The sequence below is a fragment of the Plectropomus leopardus genome, chromosome 15 (assembly GCF_026936395.1).
Source record: "Plectropomus leopardus strain MGB_pleo_1.0 chromosome 15, ASM2693639v1, whole genome shotgun sequence".
In the NCBI taxonomy this organism is placed as follows: domain Eukaryota; kingdom Metazoa; phylum Chordata; class Actinopteri; order Perciformes; family Serranidae; genus Plectropomus; species Plectropomus leopardus.
Window position 1 is genome coordinate 21,442,522 of NC_142190.1, and position 26,580 is coordinate 21,469,101.

Sequence of the window (26,580 nt, forward strand, 5' to 3'; positions counted from 1 at the left end):
TAGAAGAGACAAGCAGGACAGAATCAGAGGAGAGAGGCTGACATGGCTGCCAGATTGTAAGAGGTCAGACTGATGGGCTTAAAGGTTACATACTGTGCTTTGAAGAGAATGCACACACATACTGTTGGCCTATGTAACGCATACTCACCTAGGGAGACTGTTGTATCACAAGGCTCTCATCACTACAAATGAATTAGATTTTGTAATCAGATCTCCTGCTGCTTTCAGGCCACCACCAGTATCCATCACTTTAGTCTAATCAATCAGAACAAATCTGTTTGTATGGACAAAATGGGGAATAATAATAAATTAGGAGAATAACAACATGGTTTAAGCAACCATAGAGTTATGTTGTTACTATTTCTTCACAGAGGAGAACCTCAATTAGATCTGAAAGGTTTTCATGATAAGCTTGAGTTTATTATGGGGTGGCTTCTCTTTTCACTAAGCACAAAGGCTACTCAAAGATGCTTAGACCCTCAATGTGTTTGTGTGTGTTGCATTTTCAGAAGGAAAAGGAGGGCTCGGTAAAAAGCCTTCCTCAGCAAAACGTAGACAGCGACATGTGGGTTCCTGATTACCTTGCTCCCTCCTGGGTGTGTCTTCCGAACAATCAGCCTGTGCTGGCTATCATACAACCTGGAGAGACAGCGCTGGAAGTCCTGAGCACCGTCTGCAAGGTGGGCCATTACTGAAAGAACCATGCAAAAACGTTGCAGTACATGCTATATGATACAGTACATATAAGGGTAATAATAACAGGCCAAACATTATGCACTTGTTCAACAATTTGCAGTGATGTAAGTAATATACAGTTTTGACTGGCCTTTTTGGTTTCATAGCCCCTGCACACACACAAATAGACATGCATAAATGCTCCCTAAAACTCTTGCGAGTCAGCAGCTGTCGAGCATGCAAATAATTCATTTTCACAGGTTTGTCAAACACATGCAATCTTCAGGAATGCATCTCATAAAATTGCACGCAGCTCTGTTGAGGTTTTTAATACCAGAAGTTGCATAAGGATACGATCTTGCTGTTTTACAGTCTGTTGACAGCTGAAGACAGGCAAACATGCAAAAGTCATTTTTTTCTTGTCTCCTTGTATTAAAATCTGAACATGAATGTGAGAATACCCGAGCTATGAGCCTGTCTCTGGCACTTCTAGGAGGGCAGAAATTAACACTGTAGATGTCACATGTGCACTTTGACTGACAGTGTCACAGATCTCTTCCTGGTTGTTTTCCCGCCTTACAATATACACTGCGTATTCCAGTCTCACACAGACTTGTCAGTTCTCTTTGCAATCCGTCTCCTCTTTTCTCTAATTGGTCTCAGCCGCAGAAACACTGCAATAATGATGCCTAATGATACGTATGCATGCCACTTTCGGCGGGTCGGTTGCATGGAGCTGATTGACGTGTGTGTGGGCGTTTGTGTACATGCATGCTATAAACATGTCAAGGAACTGGAGCATCTAATTCATGGCCCTTGTGTGTTACATGCATGCAGATATACTGGGATTATATACATGATAGGATACATAGTATATGTCTGTGTCCTTTTGTCAGGGGATTTCATGAGCAATAGAGTGTGGTAATGGAAAATATAATGGTGTTTTGATGGGTGAGTTTAAAATATTATCCATGTGTTACAAAAGAAGACAGGCTTGGCTTCAAATTGCAGGGAGAATAAACCACAAGTAATTAGAGTGATTATGCCTGTCTTATTTTGGAAAGAGGAATGAAAAAATTTGTCATGATTTCCTTCACTTTAAAATTTCTTTTTCTTAACTGCTTTTCTTCTTTTTTTGTTGCCCCCAGACCCACAACATAGACCCCTCCTGCCACTACCTGCGTTTGAAGGTGTGGATCGACAACCAAATGCTCTTTTATGTTCCCAAACCGGAAGAGGACATCTCCGATCTGGTGAGAAAACACACTTTGATAGTAACTTGTGATGCCATGGATTGAATATACCATTTCTTTGGACTGGACAGTCATATAATGATCTACCTAACTACAATATTTCATTGCAACGCCCATATCTAGCGATAAAAGAAATGGAGTACTGTTATTTCACTGTAGTTTTCTTTCTTGTCATATTTGTGTTGTGTTACAGTCTCAGCTGAGACGCAGAATCCCATTTGGATTTTGGGGTCTTCACCTTATTACTAATTAATTTTTGTTTCATTCCAGGCAGATCTTGATGCAAGCTTGTGCATGTTTTATGACTTGGATGACAGATTTAATTTGCAATGCATACAAAATTCCCAGGATGAGAAAAAAAGCACCATCGCATATGCCATAAATTATACAAAATAGCATTCCGAATGTATTATGTGCGCTATTATTCATATAAACAATCAGTCTCATTGTAAAAGACCTCACCTCCACATAATTCAGCCTGCTGCGAACCCCAAGATGAATTCTCTTTGTGATGGTGCTTTGTAGGTGATACACTGAACTCTGTCTCTAAACAAAGTCATTGTATAACTGACTCTTTTTCCTCAAGAGGTCTTTTATCTCCCTGCTTTGATCAGTGACTCATTTCACCCTCTTTCATCCTCAGTCTATGATATTACATTATTATTTTCTCCTACACACTGCAGACTTCTGTCCCCGTCTGTTGCTTCATACACACAGCTGTGTCTATGCTCTCGCCCGCTGTGAGGTCAAACCCTCGTCTGAGCACCCACACTCTTCTCAGACTTGACCTGGATTTTGACCCCGCAACCTTCACATGCGATTGCTCTGTTAAGGAGCCTGAATAATACATGAATCTATCCATTCTTTATTAAGAGTGATAACATGACCTTGACCTCTATCCAACACCAAGCCATGCTTCTATATTATGCCAATTAAATACCATTTTCTTGTGTTTGCAGCTCTACAAAGAGATTGAGGTTTGCCCCAAAGCTACTAAGGTGATCTGCTTTGACAAAACAGAGTCCTGCACCATCGGATATGGTACGCTTGATTGACAAACCCTTTTTTTTTAACCAGTTCCTGTCATACTCCTAAATTCTGTATCTAATTGATTTTGTAATAGACTTCATTGAGCCATTCTTCATTAGTCACTAAAGAGGGATGACCCAGAGTAAATGCATTTTGTCTCAAGTGAATCTAATTGCTTGGTAGTTATGAGGCAGCAGTGCACACTGTCAAATTGAGATTTTTCAGAAAGGGGTAAAAGAATTAATGACTGAATCTCTCTCTGTGTTATTATCTATGTCTATAGGTTTTTCTGTGGCAGTTATAGATGAGGATGGGACGCAGCAGCTCCATATTACTGAAGTGAAAGCAGAAGGACTAGCATCTGCTAAAGGTACATATTTCTATTTATTAACAAACAAAAATTAAGTGTGTACTTTACTGCACATTCAGTGTCCTGAGAGTTGATGTTCAGACCAAAAAAAATCCAAGTTAGCATTGCTGAATCAGAGCAGGTTATGTAAAAGGTATGTGAAAGCTAGGTACATATTTCTCTCTTGAGTTAACATTGCAGACTCAACACAAACACCTGACCTGAGGAACACCTGATCCCACATGGCATCTTATCAGTGCAGCTTTGTGTGACTGCATCGCATCAGATGCTGAGCCAACAAATCTAAATCTCTTTTGTTTGGGAGAGAAGCCTGGTGGCTTTGGACAGATAAGAGAAGAGGTGAATAGAAATAGAATACACACCTTTTGTAGAGAGGCGCTGGCTTGCAGCTAGATGTCAGATGAAAGAGAGGAAAACTGCACACCCTTTATTTGGATGCAGCCAAAGTTCTCCCCAACCTGTTTTATTTTTAGAGCGTAATGCCTTGTTTCATGTCAGCTTGAACATGCACATAAAGTCCACACACACAAAAGTGCTCCAGGGAAACTGGAAACAGTCAACATATGTTAAGCATGCAAAACATTTCATTTGATTAAGGAAGGTGTTGGCTCACATGCAGATGTCAAAGGAAAGAAGGCAAAGCTGCGCACTCAGTATTCTGATGCAGACTTTTAATTTTAAACGGACGGTTCACCTCAAAGTCTTCGTACATTTTTCCTCTTACCTGTGGTGCTATTAATCAATCAAGATTCTTTTTCTGTGAGTTGCCGATAATCAACAAACATAATATTTTAACTCATAATTCGATACTGTCAGCATGACTGAGATAGCTTTTGTTACAGCTCAGATGAGGAGGACACCATTAGTGTTTACATCTTTCATTGTTAGGAGCACAAGCCTCATGAGTAAATGTACACTTTATCCGCATGGTGATTTGGTTGGCAGGTGTAGTTCAATAGAAAGAAAATAGTTCTTGGATGAAACAAGAAAGTCTGTGGATTATCTTAAGTAACTGGGTTATAATTTCTGGAAAGAGACACTGCTGTTGAGTTTTTCAATTTATTTATTTTTATTTTTTTTACACTTTGTGCTTTGACCACAACAAGACGAGTGCCACTGAGTTCAGTTATATTTTAGAGAAAGCAGACATATCTACAGCCAATATCTTTAAAACTCAGCAACTCACACCAAAACAACCTTTATTAATAAATAGCACGATAGGTAAGAGGAAAAATGTAAATATATGATTTTGGGATGACCTGTCCCTTTAAATACAATGGATCAACATCCTGCCCTTTGTCAGGATTTACAAGGTAACAAACATCAACTGAGAAATGGAGTCATTAGAGAGGTCAATCACAGCCAAGAAAAGCCTTCAGCTTCAATATGTCCACATATGAACCAGCAACTACAAACATCTGGGAGCTTGCATCAATATGTCTAAAAAGACTTGAATCACCTGCCCTTTACACTAAATTTGTCAGTCTGATGATTACTTGCTTTCACCTTAGGAAAGGCAAGATGTCCCTAAATCTGGATGCCTGAAATAAATAAAAAGATTGCATAGGAGCTATGAATATTTGACATTCCCCTCCTTTTTTGAGAAAACAGTATTCCTTTGTCTGCTACCTGCTGTTTGAGCAGTCGGGACTCAAGATCAACCCCCATTCGTTAGTCCGTGTCTTTTAACAGAGCCAGAAAGACCTAATGGGTTTGAGAAACACACAGCCGCTCTGTAGATACTACACTAATGTATAGAAAATAACATGCCCCACTATTGTGCCCCAGGGTCAGACCAAGGTTACTCAAGTGTGAGATTGTGTCCTCCAGTGCATTAGCCATCTAAAAGCTGCTAGCTTAGCAGGCTGCCAGCAGCCAGACGATGCAGCTGCACTAACTCTCTGCCTCTGTAGTAGAGACAGATAAGGCTTGTGGCATCCAGACAACACAATGCATCTTTTTTAGTGAGATTACACTATGTTTCGCTGAATCACTGAACAAAGTATGTCAGGCACAACATTAGTAGCTCTGTGTGTACGTCAGGATGAGCCTGTGTGTGCCTGTGTTTTACTAAGAGTGAGGAAAATGAATGGGAAGTGAAAGAAATCACGCTTCAATTTCTGCAGGGTATACGCAGAAACCAGGCCATCAGTGGACAAGGAGCCCCAAAGGGTGTTTTCTCTCCCGCTCACTGTAATTCCTGTTCCCCCTCCCCCTCCAGAAGCACACACACACACACACACACACACAGAGAGACACATATACATGCAACACACACAGCTAAGCACACACACACACACACACACACACACACACACACACACATTCAGCAGTATATGGCCAGAGGGGTTATCTCTCTTTGTCCAATAAAGACTCTGCTACAGCTGACATTTCACATCCCAGACAACTAGGTCATAACTTAGGGCTAAATGTGTGTGTATATATGCAGCTGTATGTGTGTGTGTGTGTGTGTGTGTGTGTGCACGTGTGCGTGTGTGTCTGTAGTATTCAGTGCATTACAAAAGCCATATCACAGACTGTCTGCTGTCTCTATTACATTTACATGAAACTGAAGAAACAATAGCAGGCAAGCATGTGCTCATTTGCAACCCTTTGTCTCACGTAATTCTGCAGTGAGGACAGGTGAGATTGCTGTCAGGTCTCCTAAACAGCTGTCACAACCAATCAGGTTTATTGGGTGAGGTTGTCAGCTAATTGGTCTGCTGATTGAGTGCTAATTCTCAATTAGCCGAGCCGGGCACAGGTGGTCTAGAGGAGGAGCAAGAGGAAAAGCCTCAAACTGAAGCAGTCGGTGTGTTACAGTACCCATACTACCAGAGTATTTCAAGAGATTTAGTGTGTCAAATGCAGTATGACAAAAATGCAAGGATGTCCTATTATATCTAGTCACATTTTGCAGTATGGAAGCCAGGATTTCTGGTTCTGCTTTTCTGGCTATTCTGACCCATGAACCTCTGCACAGTGGAAGATAAGTCACATCAGCTGAGCCAAAGACTGATGATAGCTAATTGACAGCTGACACAGTGTGTCTGCAGGTCCTTTAAAAGTTTTAAATGATCTTATATTCCATTTCTTTATAAATATTAGACCTTAAAAGTCAATAGTCTTAAATATGAATTTGTGACATCTTAATTGCCACAAAGTTTTTCTCTTATTTCATTTATCCATCTTTCAATTTATTTTTGTCAAGATGAGTCAAAGTCCTGTACATGAAAGTCCACATTTCTCATGTTCCAAATCTTTAAACCTACCACTGAACCTAATACCGTCTCTTTTTACTTTATACTTGTATTTACCTGTGGGCAAAAGCCACAATGACGTGATGTGACATAGTAATAATACTGAAAACGTGCTGTTTGGGTAGTCCCATTTCCTGAGATGTTTTCATGAGCTTTTAAGTTGCAATGTTGAAACAACGTCCCAGCCAACATTTGTATGTGGAGCCAATGTGGTTGTAAATGAGCTGAAAAAACCTGGGACCAATATGGGATTGTCCACAGGTTCAGGTATTGACCCAAGCCAATTGCCCACATGGGTTATGTAAGGGCTAACTGAGTACCAAGTTAGTATGTGCCCAAATCTTATCCGGGGTCCACTTGGGCAAACAGTCCCAAATAGGGCCCATTGTTCAGCTCATTAACTGCCCACGTGGACCTCACACACAAATGTTAGCTGGGGTTGATGCTACAGAAAGATATTATGTATTTTAGAGCTCAGAGCATTTAAGATGTTAACAATTTGAAGCTTTATATTACAAAGGGATTTTCTCCCAGACTTGTTGGTGCACCAGTACATCCCCCAAAACTACTGAAATACAGCTTCACTTCAGTATTGCAGTTAAATAACTTTCCTAACTGATCTAGGTCACTCTTCATGGACATAAAACAGTTAACAGTAACATTACAAGTTACATGTGAGCAAAACACTGAACTGCAACATGTGAATTAATAAGAAGCTTATTTCCATCAACCAAATATTTATTTCTACGCACCGTGTTTCTGCGTGTATGACCACAACTCATAAACTTGTGAACCAAAATTCTGCGACTCTCAGAGTTATTAGGAACTAATTTTTCCTGATAGTTCCTGGTCGGAAATAATTTTTTCACATTCCGACACTACATGAATGTGATACAAATTTTGTGCTACAGACCGCAACAAACATATGAGAAAGAGGGTAAAAGTTCAAGCCGGAATATTATGACAAATTAGTATGTCCCCACTGCATGCATACTCCATGCAACAGTACATACTTTGTAAGGGCAGAATGTACAGAACATACTTAAACTGAAAAGAAAAAATACGCTATTCGAAACACAGTGAAGTCCATGGACTCTTCTTCATAAAAACTACCACACAGATGATAGACATGATGACAGAACAGGAACAGACAGTCATTGCACCCTCCCTCTTAAAGCCTCTCCGTCTTGTTAGATCAGCATTTGCCTGAAGCGAACATGCACAGAAGGATGCATTTTTAATGCATTGGAACACATTAGAGTCCCAACATGTCTGATTAGCCACAGAGCTGCTGTTGAGGAGTATGGCACTAAAGTTTTGTTTGTGCAGATCATTTGTACACATTAGCACTCCAGCGTTGATGGCCCACAGGAAAGCTGCTGTGTTGGATGGTGTTTTGTTGTTGACAGATAATCCTTTCACATACTGTGTGTTGCTTTTAAGCCCCTTTATATGATATAATTTACTGTTTTTCAGCATTAAAAGAGTCAACTCTGTAAGCTCACTTTGTTTTGTCCTCTCCACCAGGTTTGAAAGCGGGGGATGAGATTCTGTTGCTGAATGGTAAACCTGCATCTGCCCTCCAAATGGATGATATGAGGGCTGCGTTTGTTAACCAAGCGTTGACCTTGAGCGTCAGCACTCTGCCCCAGCTGGACCCTCGGGTGTTGTGCTCCCTTCCACCGCGGCGCTCTGATGGGGAGCAGGACCCAGCCACAGACATCTTCTCCCAGAGCCAAGGTAAAGCTCTGTTTTTCTACATGGACAATATGAAAGAAGCTGTTATCATTATTTGTATTTTGATCTTGTCGTGGGAAATTTCATTATACAAACAGTGTCCTCTAGTGTTTTTCAGTTTCAAACTTTAGTTTGTTCAAGGCTATCAAATCAGGTAAAACTTGACCTGCAGCTTTAACATTGGGCCTGGCCTTTTGGAGTCACAGGACTCAAATCAATCTCAGTTAGGTGCTCTGTGCTGTTATATAACAAGTGTTTGTGTTTGTGCAGGTGTAGATCAGGATTATCCACACTGATGCTTACTATGTCTATGGCTTAACAGCATAGTTCAGTTAGAAGAATGTTTGAAAAATGAAACAAATGTAACATTTTAGATGTAATCTAAACTTGTACAATGCTCTTTTATGTGTGTTTTTTCGTTTTTATTCATGTTTCTTGTGTTGTACCATCATGCATCCTCTATACCCCTGACTTTGTGTAGTGGAAAAAGGGAGAATGCAGATGGGTGATATTTTTAAGCAGAGGGTGAAGAGGGTGATCTGCTAATTATGCATGTATGCTGTCTGATAACTAACCTGCAGGCAGCCGCCAGCTTTCCTCTGACCCTCTCTTTTTCATCTGTGCAAGGGCACCATTTGTATTCCTTTTATAAATTGGGGCTTGCAGTGCACAGGCTGACAAGCTGGCATTGTTTATACAGGGACTTGGAGCACTATGAATATTAATATGAATCCCTCAGTAGTGTGGAGCTGTCACTGTGTAGGATATGTCATATGCAAAGGGTCAGACAGAGTTAAAAACACTTCAGCAGCCAGATGGAGGTCTTTGGTGATGTCATGCTTAAGAGGAGACGGGTGTACACAAGTGGCCTTCAACAAAGAGGAAATAAATTGGAAATTTCTCACAAATATGGATGGAATGATAGAGACTATACAGTCATATACGGGTTACAGGGTGGGGAAAGCAATGTTTGAGACAGAAGGGATGCCTTACAGATTGCTGTCTCAAATCTCAAGTGTATATGTGACATATCTTTTGTTTTTGGGGTGGGGGGGGCACAAACTGCTCACTAGTAAGTGCTGTCCTTTGTCTCTGTCTGTAGAGGACATTCTGGATGAGGTGTCTGGGTTAACAGCGGAGAGCCCAGATGAGAGTATGGAGGAAGGATCTCGGTTGTCCCTGCAGAGTCCTGGAGATCATCCGGAAGACAAAACCTGCATGGGGACTGGACAGAAGGTAGGACAGGTCATGCAAAGACACAGCCTAAGCTGTTTTCTCATATAAACTCCAGACAGTGTCTGCAGAATTCCGTCTAGAATTTCTCTTTCACACATGTAGCTCTTGCTTTTCCTGTAATTTGCTGAACATTTTCTGTAACGGCCCTTATTGACAGAAGTTCCCAAATATCTCTATAGTTAGACATTTTTGTTTGTGTAAATGACCTTTCTTCTTCACTCTTAATGTTTGTTTCCGTCTGGTTTTGTGTGAGCCTCCCACACACTGGCTGTGAATTCTCCAGACGGTTACCTGCTCTTTTCACACATAGGCTCAATCTGACATCACACAGACTTTGTACAAGGGAGCTGGCAGGATAAAGTTCATTTAATTTCCGATCCAACTGATTTCGACATTTGTGATCTCACGTACAGCTCTTCTGGGTAATGACTAGATAATTTCAGGTTTGCATTGCATCTGTGAAAGGGGCCTTTAGCAATATATACACACATGCAACAGAGCAGGAGATTATAGTGTGGTTCTACAAAGGATGGGGTCTCATGCATATTGTGCCAGATGTGTTGTCACTTAGTAAGATAAAGACCAGCAGTTTTGGCATCAGTGTGTGTATATGTGTGTGCTTTTTGAAGTGGCTGATAAGCTGCATTGTTGCCATCTTTTAGCCAAGTAATTTTTATTTTGTTTTGTTTTTGTATTTTTAGCTTCATCAGCAGTGCGGTTAATTCCTTGCTGTTTCTGACCTCAGATCTGCCAGACAGAAAAGAAAAACACTGATATCACTGACCAATGTTCTAATACATTCTGGATGTATCTGTGAACCTTTACTTGTCCATGTGCTTATGATTATATGAGAACCGTCTGGCAGGCATTATCCTAAATGTTTTTTCTCCCATGTCAGATGTATTTTTTTTGTGTAGCATGTAGCCAGAAAGCTGGAAGATGTTCAGAGGCTTTTTATCATGTGATTCTTGTGACCTTTACAGAAAGGCTGTTTCGGGACAGAGAGATCTGAGATGAGAAACACAAGTGTGTACATGTCTGACACGCTCACACAGCCATTACACCATATTTCACACACTGACAACTGCTTTGAAGTTGCTTTTTAGTGAAATCAAATCCAACTTGATGAGTAATTCATGCAGTAATTTCACACATAACGTACTGTAATTTTATTCTCAAATAAATAGCAGGCTTGTTTTTATACAATGCTGACAACACATAATGTGATTACTTTATGGTGTGTCAGACCTGACACATGAACAGATGTGTGCACTGGATGTGTGTGTGTGTGCCGGAGCACAGAGATGGAGACAGACAGGTGAGTGAAAGAGTGAGCGAACAGCATCACTGTCTAATTAAGATTTTGTCTGGTCTGATCAGGGTCGGAGCAGTGATTGCTGGGACACGCCGTGTGCCAGCCGGTATCCCTTGGATACGGTTGTCACTTCCATTACCATGGCAATGTCTGATAACCAGTAACTACCGGAAACATTTTTTTTTTCTGGATCTCTCTGTCGATAGCCCAGACATGAACAAAAGATGGGGAAAGGGAAGGGACAGCACTCTGCTCTCTCTTGGTTATGTGTCAGTGAGCTTCAGTCTCGAGGGTGGACTAATGGGTGAGGTCAGAGTCAGCTCCAGTCCCGTTGGACAGTTGGTGGTTCTGTGACTCCAATGTGCCATTATTAGTTGGAAGCAAAGTATGCAAAGATGAGAGAAATACCGACAGATAGGATTGCCAGGAGGGACTGGATTTGGTGCACTTTATTTGACGAAAAACATCCATTGATTCCAAACTTGTTAAACTTTACAAAACTGTTTGCACAGCTACCAATTAACATTTAAAGGATTTTGCTATTTTAAGCTCATCGTGTTCTACATGCAAGAAGAAATCCATCTGAATCTATTCTAACAAGCGAAACAGTAGAGAACACAAAATGCAGCATGCAATCTTAACAACTTCTGAATAGTGTTTGGTTTAATTATTTTAATGTTTAAAAGATTACGCAATGGCGCCAGTGTCAGAGTAGCTGTATGTTGTTTTGAGCAGTAATGGAAACTCACTGTAGCATCTTATTACCATTAAATGAGGGCACATTTGCATATGTAAATGGAGTAAAAACAGACTTTCAGTCTTCAGTTAGCACAAAATAAATAGTATTATGTTTGATGGTGTGTTATACCACTAGATCCCACATGTGAAACAATGTTTTCTCTGTGGAGACGCAATAATGTAGGTTTGAGTCTAGGATATTGCTTAGCCCTGCAATTTTGTCCCTGTGTTTAATGTTTAGTAATGTGCTTTTTGATGTATTATTACTTGTAGATGCTGTTCCACACAGATATAAAAACATAGTTTCTGCAGATCCTTAAAAAGTACTTAAAGGCATTAAATTCATTAATCTAAAAATAAAGCCTTAATTAGTATAAAAGTCTTCAGTCAAGTGGGGATTCAACTAGAAATTGGTGTCTTAAAGGTTTCGCAGCGTGACTGAGCTCGGTATAAGGCAGTGCATACGAGCCTTGGTGTAATTCATCCAAGAAGTTTTTCAAATTTACACGACAGGAATTAAAGCAGTGGAATCCAACATGCAGAGTGATCAACACAAAATCAGCAAGACAACCTGCTAACAAACCTCAGATATTTCAAACTTCTGTTCTGTCCTCATCTCTGCCACACGACAAAAAAGCCATGCTAAATACAACATTGAATATTTGGGAAAAATTATTAAGTAACTGATGCCGCTTTATGTTTGTTCCTTTCAATTTTGGTAATTGTAACATCGGTCTTGGATTTCATTCAAATTGGCATTATAAAAGTCCTAAAAATTATTACATATAATTTGCCTTAAGCTGCACAAACCTTGATAGAAGAAAAAACAAAATGTCCTGCAAGAAGGCAAGAAAGGACAAAACGGTACATCAGAACAGTGCCAGTATAAACTCTAGAAATCTGTCTTCATCTCACCTTTCAGTCTGTCACCTCCTGCTCCTCCTCCAGTGTAACGTCTGCTTTCTCTTCTAATTTCCATCTGTTGTCTGTGTTAGCCTCCTTTTTTCATCCTCCTTTTTCTCTCCCCTTGTTTTTCCTTGACTACATGATGTATTGTCATATATTTTCTTTCCATAATTGCGAGCGACAATGTGACCATGTCCTGTGTCAGACATGACAGCTCAGTGTTTTTGTCTTTTGTTTGTCCTTTCTGATCATCTTGTCTCATTATCTTTGTTTTGAATGTCTTTCCTTTGTCCCGTCCTTCAAGTTTCCTCCTGACTTCCTGTCCTTGTTTATCCTCCTCCTCCTCACTAACCCCCTGCTGCTCTTCACCATAAACAACATGAGGCTGCTGTTGGCTCTTAAACAGCTCGGCTCCCTCAGCTCTCCAGCTGACTGTGGGCCCTGACCTGAGCCTGAAGCACTTGGATGCTTCCTCTTGTCAACAAATACAATCCAAAGTTGCCACAGAATCCCTGGGAACTTCCACAACCATGTTATTTATCTTCTTAAATTTGGGTTGTCCTTTTTTTCCTCATGTTGATCACGGTTTTGTTCCCTTCTCTCTCGTGTTTGGAAAGCCTCCAAAGTGCTGAAGATTGCGTCTTACCTCATTTCACCCACCGCCTGTGGTCACATGGTGGCAAGACTGAGGAAAAAGAGACAAAGTGGGACAATTTTAATTATCCCCACATTCTAATTACTTCATTCTCCGCAGTGTTTCACATCATTTAGTGGAGATAAATGAGTGTCTGGCTAGCCGGAGGACACGGGGAGGTTCATTATTTTAGACAAAGCACAGAGCCACCTCCTCAATATGATAACACAACCAGAGAATAAAACTGCGATTGCCTGCGATAATAGAGATGACGGTGATTGCTAGTGTTCTCCAAGGTGTCGTCAGCCTCACTGACAAGTGCTGGTTATAATTTACAAACCTCTATCAGTTTAGCTTAGGGGGATTTGAAATGGGAAATGCATTATTCAGTGTGAGAAGGGTTGGGGGTACAGTCTTCATCAAGGTTTGTTTTGATTGACTCCTGAATAAATAGCTCCTTTTATGCAGTGTTTAAAGTGGTTAATGACTAAGAATCCATAACTTCAGAATATCTGTAACTTAGCTGAAGTATCTGTAGCTGTTACATACTTTTTTTTAATCTTTTCTTTCAAAGTTGTCCTCTCACTTGTCTCTTCTCACTCAGGCCTTACAGCCTCGCCTCAGTTGTTGGTGTCATCTCACAGTCTAACACTGGAGGGAGCAATGAGCTGCTTATTCATCAAGCCTCACATGCAAGACAACAACACTGAGCACGCAACCAAAAACAAACCGAAGATAAATTCAAAAGCGTGATTATCAATATTGATATGAATATTTCAGCATTCAGGCATTTATAGATTGTTATTCCTTTTCTGTCTTGTATATAATAATATAGTCCACTATTTATATTGGTTTGAATATACAATATTGTGTTCAGTTGTTAATGCTGGGAAGGTAAAAAAAATTAGCTTAAAAAATATGCTCTCGAAATTTGTTTCGCCCTCCTGTCTTCCCAGAGTTGTAGTGCTGCAGTCTGCAAATGCCCTGCCTCGATGTCTAAATGTTCGTGCACAGCTTTGTGAAGACTCATGTCATAACATAATCATCCTTTCACTTCAGATTAAATGATTAAAGTCTCTCTCTCTCTCTCTTTCTCTCTCTCTGTTATGGCATATATCCCATCATTCCTTGGGGGGATTTATGGATTTGCATGTTTCCCTGATTTCAGATGAAACTGAACTTAAAGACTCTGCCTCCTTTTCCCTCCCTCCCCCCTCTGTCTTCACTGACATTAACAGGTGCATGCCTGCTCTTGAGTATGAGTACATCACACTATCAAAATTGCTGTATTTCTTTTTACTTCTATGCTGTGAATAACACTACAGGTCAAAATACAACACAACAAATTGTGTAGATGTGAGCGATGTGTGTGCCAGGTTATGTGGATATGTGTAATCTCTGTTTATCCCAGCTCTCGCTGTGCCTGGTCTCAGCTGACGGGTGTGAGAGCAGGTTTGTGCTTGTCTCCACGCTCCTCCCTCATGCTGTACTCCTGTCTCTGTGTTCTGAAGGGCGGGTCTTGGAGGTTGTACATTTTGTAAAAGGGTAAAGATTTGTCTCTGGAGTAGGAAATGCATGTGTTGGACAGACTAGAGAAAAGGTATTGCGGAGGGGCTTTTTTTAATTTGCTTGCTTCTTGCTGTTAATTGTTTCTATTTTCTCTGCCAGGCTATTGTCTTTTTTCATGTGATGTGAATTGCATGTGTGTAGGTCTGTGTTTGTACACATGCTGTATGCTCATTTGCTTGTAACTGATTTTGAGGTACTTTTTTTTATCAGACTTGATTATTAAAACCATAGTTGCCTTTGACAAAAGGTTATCCTGTTTGAACTTTTGACAGCAAAAATTTTTGATACATCTATTCCAACTAAGACTGTGACCACAAAAAAAAAAGTTCTTGCTTTGGCAGAGAAACTCTTTGACCTCCCTTTATTTCCAACAGCCTTTACATTCTTTTCCTATCTTCGCTGACAGGACTGTAAAGAATGATTTTATTCCTGCAAGTATTATGTAACTCCTGTTTCAAGTGTGCAGCAGGTGTGGTGTGGTGAGCCATCACTGGATTGAGAAGGGTGGTGCTGGAAAGTGCATTTCAGGCTTTAGATCGAAGTAATCATGGTACGAGAACTTGAAGTTCCTGTCAGACCTGGATCAGAAATCATTTCTTGATTATACTTCAAGCTGGAAGGAGGACATGTTTAGTGCATCCGGGCATTTCTTATTTTGCTGGGTATGTTTTTACTTCGGATTGTTGTCCAGATTTGTTCCTTTTGATCATGTAATATTGCTTGATGTTTATGGAATTTCAGTGACTCATTTTGAAAGATGACAGGAAGTTTGTACGTGATAGTTACCTGTTGTTTTATAAGGCAGCTGTCCTTTCTCAATTGTGGTGGCGTAAGTATCTCTGAGTTATGATGAATAAAAGAGAGAGGGGGGGGAAGCCAGACGCCTGTTGTCTTTCCGTGCTGTTCCTGTATTCCTGTGTTTGGCTTTCGCCACCCACTGCTTCCTCACCTCCCTTTCTCTCCTCCCTCCTTTCTCCTCCCCTCTTCTTCCATCTCTCAGGAGGATGTGGTGTTTGATCTTATTTAATGTTGTATTCCACGTTGCTGCTGCTGCTCTCAAACACCTGGACAGAAGTGAGATAGTCAACAAGGACAGAGACAGAGAGAGAAGAAGAGAGAGCGGAAACGCATAGATGACAGGGGAGCGTGCAGAGGCAGTCCTGGGGTTGAGGGAGATAGACGCTGTAGGATAGTGCTGTTGTTTAGTGCAATCTCTTCTATTTAATCTTTTGACCTATTTGTTAGTTGCGACAGTGATTATTTTACTGAATGTGACTGAATAGCAGGTTTTTACTTTACACTTTTTATCAAGATCAACAAGATCCACACATCCTGCATAGTGTCAGTTTGTACATTTTGAAAGAAGATTAAAAAAAATCCTTGTGGCTCTGAGTGTCACGGAGGAAATGGAAGCTAACTGGACCGGGAAGGCAAGATAGGAAACGGACACCTGACTTCTCGTTGAACTCTGTTTGACCTGCCAGCATGTCAGCCTTTAGGAGGAGCAGGAACTCCAGAAGCTCGACCGAATCCATCTATGATATGTTACAGCTGGTGAGCCGTGCAGTCTGGCGTGTGTGTGCATGTGTGTGTGTGATCCCTCGTATTGTGGATAGGATCCTGCAGTGGTCAGTGATTATGTGATCGTACCAGCAGTGTTGAGGTCAGAGGTTAAATTCCCAGCAGAGCAGCCCATCCTAACAATTAACGGCAGATTTTTGACAGATCACGCGTGATTGAGTGAGCTGTAGTGTTCAGACCTTATTATGTCATCCTCTTTATATCACAATGGAATGAATAAACAAGCATCACTGGGCTACAAATCTAACAATTAAAAAATATTATCAGTTTGGCTCAATTGTTAGAAATTTAAAAAGAAATTATTGATATTTCAGCATTGTTAATTTTGAAAGAAAGTCTAATTACTGGCATGTTCATCAAAGTTTTCTGTATTATTATGTTTATGCTGCCCATATAGAAATAAGTAAGACTGGAAAGTTGTGCATAGTCAATCCTTTTTGCCTCTCAATTAGTAGTGATGGTAAAGAATTATGCAGCCATCATTATCCATCCTTCCATCTCCATCTCCCACTGTCATCTGTCTCTGTCGCTGCTCCATCTGTCACTTGGCTGTCATTAAATCCTCTGGCTGTGAAGGGCAAGACCTCGCCTACAAGTGGCAAGACTGTTAATGTTGCCAGTGCCCTATTTTTTCTGTGTATAGAAACTCATAGGCATGATCATAATGTGGATCGTTGTTGCTGTTTGCTCATTGATTCTTCGTCCTTTTTTCTTTGAACATTTTCCGTAATACATTGTGTGTGTGTGTGTGTGTGTGTGTGTGTGTGTGTGTGTGTGTGTGTGTGTGTAAGATCAATTTAAGGAGTTTTAAATTGTTGGCAATGTAAATACTTCTCTGCAAGTGATGCTCGCAATGCATTGTGAATGATTTGTACATTAATGTTATCAGATATGATGTCTCTGTATTATGTTACTTGCATTACATGGTTTTGCTTTATCGTGTGGTAATTGTTGTGGTTTCTTTCTATTGACTGAAGGAGCTCCTCTTGACTTCTGAATTTCAATGTCAGCATCTCTTTCATTTGTGTGTGTGTGTGTGTGTGTAAGTGTGCGCAGCAGTGTTGTGAAACTGGTTTGAATACCATAATGGAAAATTATGTTTGTCATTGCTGCAGTCCAATAGGAGACAAGCCATGGAATCAGCAAAGACAAGCCATGTCCCCCAGCTGACCAGCTGTCTGTTAATCAGTCAGTAGAAACACACAAACAGGCCCTGTGTGTTTTCACTGATTACAATAAACACTTTCACTGACCCCATGCTCTCAAATAAAGGATGTACACTTGCAAAGGTACTTCTCTGAATAATGCTGATGACTACAGGGTTGAATTAGAAACATTAACCCTATCAAACTAAACACAGGCTGAAAATCAGATTGCTCCCACTTTGTTTTTTTCTGCAGATGCAGATTTTGGCTTGCATCACCTGATCATCTGTACATAACAGAGTTCCACTGCAATGACTCATCGTGTACAGTTGTGCCCTTTTGTGTTGCTTTCATTGTGCTTGTTTGAATCTAACATGTCTCAGAAAAAAACAAAATGCCAAGTAATTTTCCTTACCAAATCATAACTTTCCATTTATTTAAATGTCTTTTTTATGAAACACAGTTACAGTACGAAAATGTGAGTCAGGTGTGTAGCATTGGTCTTTCACAGAAGTTACATAAAGTGGAACATTGAGTGCAATTAGTGTATAGTGTGTGGGCAGAGCTCATTCATTTTACCACATTTCAAGAAGATTCCTTTTTCTTTTTGTCTCTTTAATGTTCAAGTCCTGCCTGAGCGGAGATGGTGAAAAGATGGAAATGTACGTTTCGTCTCTCAACAGACCTCACAGTCCGAGCAACAGCCTGCCTGGACTTGGCCCGCAAACAATTGTATGAAACCACAGATTCACCCTTGTTTGAATCCAGAGAGAGTGAAATTTGTGATCATTGGAAGTGAATTATTAGGTTGTATTTGCAGACATAGGAAAGACCTATACTAGCTTTCAGTGTTGTAAGAATAATATGACTGCTGTATTACTCACAGTGCGTTTCAGATATGCCTTAACACATCCAGCCTCTCACTTCTAATGACGCTCCTGTCACTTTCTACCTGGTTTTTGTCTCCAGTGCCTACACACCGCTGCATTCAGCTTCTCAGCCTTGGGACTGTGAAAGAAAGTGTTAGATATGGATAGAACCTCTTGATCCTATTTATGTTTTTGCGTGGGTTCTGGTTTGTAATTCTTAAACTGCTGTTGCACATCAGTATGGAAGATGAATCATCTGAGCTTTGAGGACGGTGTTGACCCTCACTTTGTAAAGCCTAGCACTGAGTAATGAATTTATGACCTTTTAGCTGTGAAAGAAGAAGAACTTTTAACTAACAGTGGTCTGTATAGTCAGAGGGAGGCGGACAGGAAGAACCCCCTAATTTTTTTTTCTTTTTTTAAAATATTACGCCTACTTTTGTACCAGTTTGACCTGACAGGTCTGCTCATGCTTGGTATTTTTGACACCAGGGATGTAGGTGGGTGTTGTTATGGCAGGTTTAGCAAGAATGTACTGTATGTTTTGTTGGTGGTGCATATTCTCTAGTTTGTTGTCTGCATCTGTGTATGATCATGGATGCTGGTGCATTTGATATCCTTGTTTTGTATTTTACTCTACACGAGTCTACATCAAGAGGGTGATGGCTATTGTTTCTGCTCCAGCTGTGTTCTCGTTTCCTCTTACAGTAGCTCACGGGAAAACAAATACTACTTAAAATGCCAAAAAATACACTAATGACAGCCACTTCTGTCATGAAATGACCCTTAACGAAACCCAATTGCGCAGAATCTGACATGTTCTTTCTCTCTTTGTGTACAGAGCACGGAGCAGGTCACTGCTTTCTGCCGCAGTCTCCATGACATGAATCCCCTGGAGTGCCCTATGTCATCCTCTTCATCGTCATCCTCGTCGTCCCTCACCCCAAGCCCTGTGTCAGCTTTACCGCCCACAGCAGGTGCTGCCGCCCAGAGACAGCTCTCCCACGCAGACAAACTCCGCAAGGTCATCAATGAACTGGTGGAGACGGAGAAGACTTACGTCAAAGTCAGTGCAAGCTCTGTTTGGATATTTATCATATCAATGTCCATAGTGAGTCATGTCTACATATGTTAGATGAAAATGAACACACGGTCTCATGCTGGCAAAAAATACACAGTTGTTGTCGGGAGTGTCATAATCATTGTAATAAGGCGTGCAGAAAGTTCATGACTCTATGATCAAGCCTCTCCCTCCAGGAACCTGGTGGGTGGAGTCAAAGAGGTTGATTTCACCTCACCTGGCTGCAGATAAACTGGTGGCAGTCAACCAGTTTCGCTTTCCCCTGGCTTCCACCCTGTTTGATTTTGTTACATTTTAGTTTATCAGTCCACTAATTTATGTAAAATAAGCTTCTTTTTAGTACAGTGTGTGGTCTCTCCCTCACCTTGTATGTAGGTAGTTGCTGTTTTAGGGCTGCTATCAATAGTGAATATAATCAGCTGGACTGAAGGGAAGGCCAAGCTGGGAGCTGGAAGGCCCTTCTTTTGGGAGCAAGTGGACAGGGGGAGCAGCTGCTTTCACTGGAGTTTGGTGTACAGACATTGGAGATGAAACTGCTTTGTGACTCCTCAGCTGAGAGGAGCTGACAGTTTCTGAAGGCAGCTTGTGTGGTATCAAGGCCAGGCAATGAGAATAAGGACTGGCAGCAGCACCTTACTGTCTGTTTAAAAGGAATGGTTCATGTCCTTCCTTAGGGGGGTTGATGACCCTCTTTGAACAGGCATCTCCCTCCAGGAGCCTGGTAGATGGAGTTAGGATATCAGAAAGTCAGTGCACCTGGTCTTAGGTAGTGGCAGTCGCCCGTCTCTCTCGCACTCCTGGTTTTCTTACAATTAGTTTATCAGTACATTAATTTGCCTCTTAGGTATGTAAAATAAGTCTTTTAGTAGCCTATCAGTCATGTGTTTTCTCCCCTCCTTTGTCAAGCCTTTAGCTGGGCTGTGACGTGTCATAGTGGGTGATGATCATGCCTGTGAGAGCTCATTTCTTTCTGTTATTTAAAATCCTCAGTAATAACTCAATAATAAACAGCCTTCACATAAACAAACGCCTACACATGCCCCTCCCGATTCCTCCTCGAACATCTGATCACAAGCTGATCTTGTTATATTTCTTGTCTTTTTCAGGACCTGAGCTGCCTAATAGAGTGCTACTTGACGCCTTTGCAGAAAGAGAGCTTCCTTACACAGGATGAGGTACCTCCTAGCTGATCTATATAATTCAGGAATCAAAACCTGTATGAAGTTTTGTACGGATACATAACACAAACATTGACAACAATGCTATTAAAGTAGTAAGAGCATCAGAGTGATGATTTGTCTGTGTTGTAGCTGGACGTTTTGTTCGGTAACCTCGGGGAGATGGTGGAGTTCCAGGTGGAGTTTCTCAGGACGCTGGAAGATGGGATAAGACTGGTGCCAGATCTGGACAAACTGGAAAGAGTGGAGCAGTTTAAGGTGAGTGATGGTTAATCTCTCCAAGTCTGTGCATCATTCAGTTTTTAATTCCCTAATAACTCTTCGAGTTACTTTCACTTGGTGCTGCTGTTTAGAACTGGCTACTACTTGATACCACATGTTATTTCATGCATATGGATGACAGGCCACTCCTGTGGACGCAGTTCTTATCATAGATACTTAGTGGAAGCAATAAAATCATTTTAACTACACTGTAAAATGATGACTTCTTTAGTAAGCAGTGTTGGGGTTAGCTACTTTAACAGCATAGCTTTGCAAACTGCCAGTTACTTCACACTGGAAGAAGTTGAACTCCTGCAAAGCCACCCAGTAGAGGAATCTAGTTTGCTTAACTAAAGCTACTTAGAAAATGTAGTTCAATGTAATTTATAAAAAAGAAAGAAAAACCTCAAATATACATTACATATGAAATCTTACCAAAATATAATATGTTTTTTTCTTATCTATAAAGTCACATACATGGAAAAAGTGCCCACTTGCTGGGCTGACCTCCAGCTCACCTGTTAGAGTGTACGCCCAATCAAGGCTGAGTTCTTTGCAGTGGACTAAGTTCACCTCCAGCCCATGTCATTCCCACTCTCTTGCCCACCTCTCCTGTCAATCTTAAACTGTCCCATGAATAAAGATAAAAAATGCCAAGAAATCTAAAAAAAATGGCCATTTGTTCACAGTTCTTATGTAAACCAAGGAAAAATAATATTTAAATAGTGCACGATCCAAGGGAAGGTGTAAGGACTGCCAGCTTTGGTTTAGTATGCAGCGTCCATCAGTAAGGCACCTGCTTGCAGAAACTAGAGTCCAGATGGGGGGATTGCAAAAAGCAGGATTATTCAGTTAAACAGATAACTTCTAAAATAGCATGCAACAACAATAGCAATAATCAATATGATACTTACAAAAAACTGCTAAAAAATGCAGTAAAGAAGCAATGATAAAATTTACAATTTATATAATAATTCCTTCTCCTTTAAGACCCCCACAAAATGTTAGGTTGGTGATGAAACCAAAAAATGCAATGTGGTGGTGGGGTTAGGTGGTGGTAATATAACTACTTGAATCACTATGCAAATGAAACATGAATTTAGTTATGAACCAGCAAGATACTGTAATATGTAGCTAAACTACCACTTAATTACATGTGGTTCATTATGCCGCAACAGTGTTAGTGTTCAGTAGCCATGCAATAAGCAGGACAATATACTCTTCTTCACATCAGGGTCCTGCATCACGCTGTCAGGGTTTATTTTCCAATAGTGACCCGCTCACTGTTAATTTTTCCTTTCATATATAGTTTAAGGTGTTTTTGCAGTTGTTCAGACATGTGTTTGCCCTGATTTACATTTCCCTAACTGCTTACAGCTTCCAAAACAAAACATATTCAGTTTGACTCTAAAGTACTAAAGTAAAAAAAATGATAAAATGAAAAAAGTGGTACCCATTTACCAATGGTTTATGAATATGAAAGCATTACATTCGCATTTGTTTCCACAGAAAGTGCTGTTCTCCTTGGGTGGTTCCTTCCTGTATTATGCTGATCGCTTCAAGATCTATAGCGCCTTCTGTGCCAGCCACACCAAGGTCCCAAAGGTCCTGGCTAAAGGTAAAAATTTTAAAAACATTGACTGGCATCAAGCACAGAGTCACCACATGCACCTCTGATAGTTGTACAGTGGTTCATTGCTCGAAACCAAGAGTGATAGCTGAGGGGCGTGTGTAGTACAGGAAGCATGTTGTTTTATTCACATGCCCTGCAGTACAGAGGGCGAGCTGCAACTAGTATCAGCACACAGAGAGGCATAAACTTGAGACCGACAGTGTGTGTAATCACACTGTTGAGAAAAGAACTTATGCTTTTACCCGCTAAGGTCACTACCCTGACAGACACTTACAGTAAATGGCCACCTGTTTACCATTTTTCATCTTGAGATAAAAGTTCTCTGCAGGTACAGTGGCTTATCTTTGAGATGCAGTTGTCTGTATCTGTTTCAGTGTTTCCTTGCCAACGAATGTTCATTTTTCTGCTCTTCCAGCAAAGACCGACCCAGATTTCAAGGCTTTCCTGGCTGAGAGAAACCCCAGACAGCAACATTCATCCACTCTGGAGTCTTACCTGATCAAACCCATCCAGAGGGTCCTGAAGTATCCACTGCTGCTGAAGGAGCTCTATTCTCTCACTGACCCCGACAGTGAGGAGCACTACCACCTGGATGGTAAGCCAGTGTCTGTATTTACTATTTACATGCACTTTTTGAAACTATGAAGGTAAACCTCTGTGAAACTGTATAATATCGGCTCCAGAACCATGGTACTATAATTAAGGAGGATACAAAACATATGGTCACTGATTAAGAAATGATCCATGTTTGTCTTTCTCAGTTGCAATGAAGGCCATGAACAAAGTTGCGAGTCACATCAATGAGATGCAAAAGCTTCATGAGGAGTACGGAGCTGTTTTCGACCAGCTCATCAACGAACAGACGGCAGATAAAAAAGAGGTGATAATGAGCATTTCATTCAAGGTTATCCATCTTGAAAGCAATAAATAATTTAATGACCTAGATTTTTTCATTTAACAATCTGTTTTATTCTGTTTCTCTCAGGTGGCTGACCTCTCGATGGGAGATCTTTTGTTACATTCTACTGTGGTATGGATCAACCCTCCACCCTCTTTGGTCAAGAGCAAAAAAGACCCGGATTTGGCTGCTTTTGGTAAGGCTTAATGTGGATTTTGGATTGCATTGAGGATTTTTTTTTCCTAGAAATATCAGTTTATTAGATTCAGCTGTGTACACAGAAATAGAAACCTTTTACATAATAATAGCTAGAAGTATTATCCATGCATTTAAAATCCTTTTTTGGATTCACCTTACTACATCCCATGTAATTAAATTAACCAGCCTTAATGTAAATCATACTATATCATAATGACATACTGAGATGTGATATAAGCTTTTTAAAATATAAATTTGTTGCATAGGTTTGGTTGCATTGCAGCTCATAAACTGTCCACTTGCATACATTTAGAGTTATGGTGGGTAAATAAGCTTCCACAGGCTAACTTTTCAGGTCAAACTCCTTAATGTGAATGATTGCCATATAGATGATGACATGCCTTTTTGCATCATCATGGACTGGACTGGTCAAAACATTGCATAACTTTGAAAATCCTGTCACATCTGCAGGATTTCAAATAGGCAGTTGACCTGTAAAGCCCTCGCCCCCATGTATTAAATACTGAAACTAGGTGTGTTTTTATAGATGAATAGAGGAATATTTTTCATATCAAGTAGATATACAGTAAGACTTTTCAACAAAAGAGCAATTCCACCATATGTCTGTTCTCTGCTCCTGAGAAACACTGCATACCGTATATAAGAGTATCTTAACACTTGCAGGCAGATGGCATTTACTGTATTCCACATCATACTGTCATGCATAGTGTGATGCCAGGTGCTATTTCAGAGGGTGAAGAAATAGACTTGGTAAAAGGAAAACAGTGTCACGCATTTAACAGGAGAGATCTTTGCATTATTTTTTTACTTTTCATGTGAAGTGCAGCACGTTATCCTAAGGTTAATGGGTTCACATGAAGTTCTCACACACCTAAAAGTGCCCTCTGTCTTAAATTTTACTCTGCACAGACACTTTTAGCATTAAATATTACATCTACATGGTAAAAGGGCTTTTCCTAGCAAGGCGATAGTGAGTGGAAGTGGTTGCTTTGTGCATGCGGTATAGTGACTGTGGTCCATTTTCATCTTTTGTGCTACTGATATAGCATGCCAGTAGTTTGAGTTTTTTTCCCAGAAAGATGTAACTAAAGCGTCTGTTGACATGCCACATCAAGCTGTCACTGTAGTAAATCAGCTAATGAAATGTCTTTTGATACATGCGATGAATGAATGCAGACCCTACTAATGGTTTCCATCTCTCTCTCTCTCGCCCTCTTTTAGTGTTCAAAACAGCAGTTGTATTTGTGTACAAAGACAGCTCCAAGCACAGGAAAAAAATAGTAAGTAATGTTTTTCCCATTTTTTGTTGATTAATCCAGTCACAGAAACGCTTTGTTGTTGGATGTGCGGTGCGGATTGGTGCTCTGGGGCTTCCTCTGAAGTGCTTTTTTTTTTTATTGCTTTTTTTAGTTTTGGATAGTGCATTGAGACCACAAAGAAATTAAGGTTAATGTCTTTCACCATGGGACAATAGTCTGAATTGAATGAGGGTATTTATTGGCAATTGAATAGACTGAAGACAATTTGTATGCACACTTTACTGTTCCTCTCATTCAGTGCAGTGCATGGGATGGTTGTGTCTGTTAGCCACCCTCCTGTCATTGCACTCTTATGCTCTCTGCTGTCATGTTGATGTATTGCAGTGGTTATGTATTAGATATCTGACCAGTCTCTCTTTATCAGGGTGGATCTCACCGTGCGTCTGTGAGTGATGACAAAGATCCTTTCCGTTTCCGCCACATGATCGCAACGGACTCTCTACAAGTCCGCGCCCTTGCAAGTAGGTCTATTTAAATACAGAAACTTGCAGTAAAAGTCTCTTTTTTGCTTTGTTTTTAAATGTATTTAAAGCCCTGCAAATACAAAAAAATACAGATACGATTGGAGAAATACAATATAACCCCCCCACCTCAAGTACTTAGAAACAAATTCAATGTGATTAAAATGGTAAGACACAAAATTATATAAAATGAATTTTAAAAAGTGCAATAGACAATTTTCAAAAAAAATCATAAATAATTAAAAAAAAATGAAAAATAAAAATGATAAATACAAATATAAACTACTGTATAAATAAAGTAAAAACAAAAATAATGAATACAAAAGTAAACTACTGTATATATAATATGGGTCAGTATCACAAGACTTTAATACGTCTTTTTCAGTCTTTCACTATTCCTCCAGGTATGATTAGCACTTTGAGGACTGGTTTGGTCTGTATGAAACTAGGATTGTTGTTGGGGTCAGTTTCAGCTTAGTGAATGGTCAATCTCAAAGTTTGTTCACATGCCAAACTCAAGTAATCATCTCAATTGTTTTGTCCCAAACTAGTTAATTTTCTACAGAAAACAGTCACATTGATTTAGGTTGTTAACAAAACTATACAAAAACATTGGTGCCCACTCAATGATATATAATTTTTTTCATGTTTTTAAAAATTCAGTGATGAAAACACTGCAGCATAATTGGGATAGATGACCTGTATGGTCAAATTCCATCAGAAAAACATTTTAGTTATCTGGTTTTTAGCCTAAAATATGGAATTGACAAGAATTGAAATGTGTAGAAAAAGCTCCTTGAGGCACCATGTGGAGACTTAAATTTGTCTTTCCAGGGAAGCATAGACCTCATAATTGATGTTGTCAGTCAGCCAGATGTCTCCATAATGAAAGTCTGTTCAGTAGGGGAACTTATGAACGGATTTTAGGTTTCTGCATGTTCTACAGATTGCATTATTGCATGGATAAATGCATTACACACTATTCTGTGAGTGTGTGTGTTGAGTCGACACCAAAAACCTGTTATTAATCAAAGGTTATATATATTCTCATGTGTGAGATATTTGACTTTACATTAGTATTTCGGTAGTGTCACAACTATATTTTTGCTTCCTTTTTTTTGCTTTTAGATTTCTTTACCACTTGAAAGTGCACATAAACCCTAATCATATTATTCTTTAGGAATGAATGTATTTTGAATTTTTATGTCACGGT

General features: G+C 40.1%; 1 protein-coding gene across 3 annotated transcripts in view; it reads left to right on the plus strand.

The window, feature by feature from the left end:
* tiam1a (TIAM Rac1 associated GEF 1a) overlaps positions 1-26,580 on the plus strand; it is a 66,707-nt gene that overhangs the window by 35,792 nt on the left and 4,335 nt on the right. For 2 of the 3 annotated variants that reach the window (XM_042498731.2, XM_042498732.2), the window contains exons 12-27: positions 510-680; positions 1,824-1,928; positions 2,888-2,969; positions 3,241-3,327; positions 8,115-8,327; positions 9,427-9,560; positions 18,076-18,180; positions 19,159-19,383; positions 20,505-20,573; positions 20,709-20,834; positions 22,347-22,455; positions 22,886-23,065; positions 23,232-23,350; positions 23,456-23,564; positions 24,809-24,867; positions 25,271-25,367. In XM_042498731.2, the coding sequence (XP_042354665.2) occupies positions 510-680; positions 1,824-1,928; positions 2,888-2,969; positions 3,241-3,327; positions 8,115-8,327; positions 9,427-9,560; positions 18,076-18,180; positions 19,159-19,383; positions 20,505-20,573; positions 20,709-20,834; positions 22,347-22,455; positions 22,886-23,065; positions 23,232-23,350; positions 23,456-23,564; positions 24,809-24,867; positions 25,271-25,367 (1,990 nt within the window). The remainder of the gene's footprint in view (positions 1-509; positions 681-1,823; positions 1,929-2,887; positions 2,970-3,240; positions 3,328-8,114; positions 8,328-9,426; positions 9,561-18,075; positions 18,181-19,158; positions 19,384-20,504; positions 20,574-20,708; positions 20,835-22,346; positions 22,456-22,885; positions 23,066-23,231; positions 23,351-23,455; positions 23,565-24,808; positions 24,868-25,270; positions 25,368-26,580) is intronic. The other variant, XM_088088076.1, reaches the window with a different exon arrangement.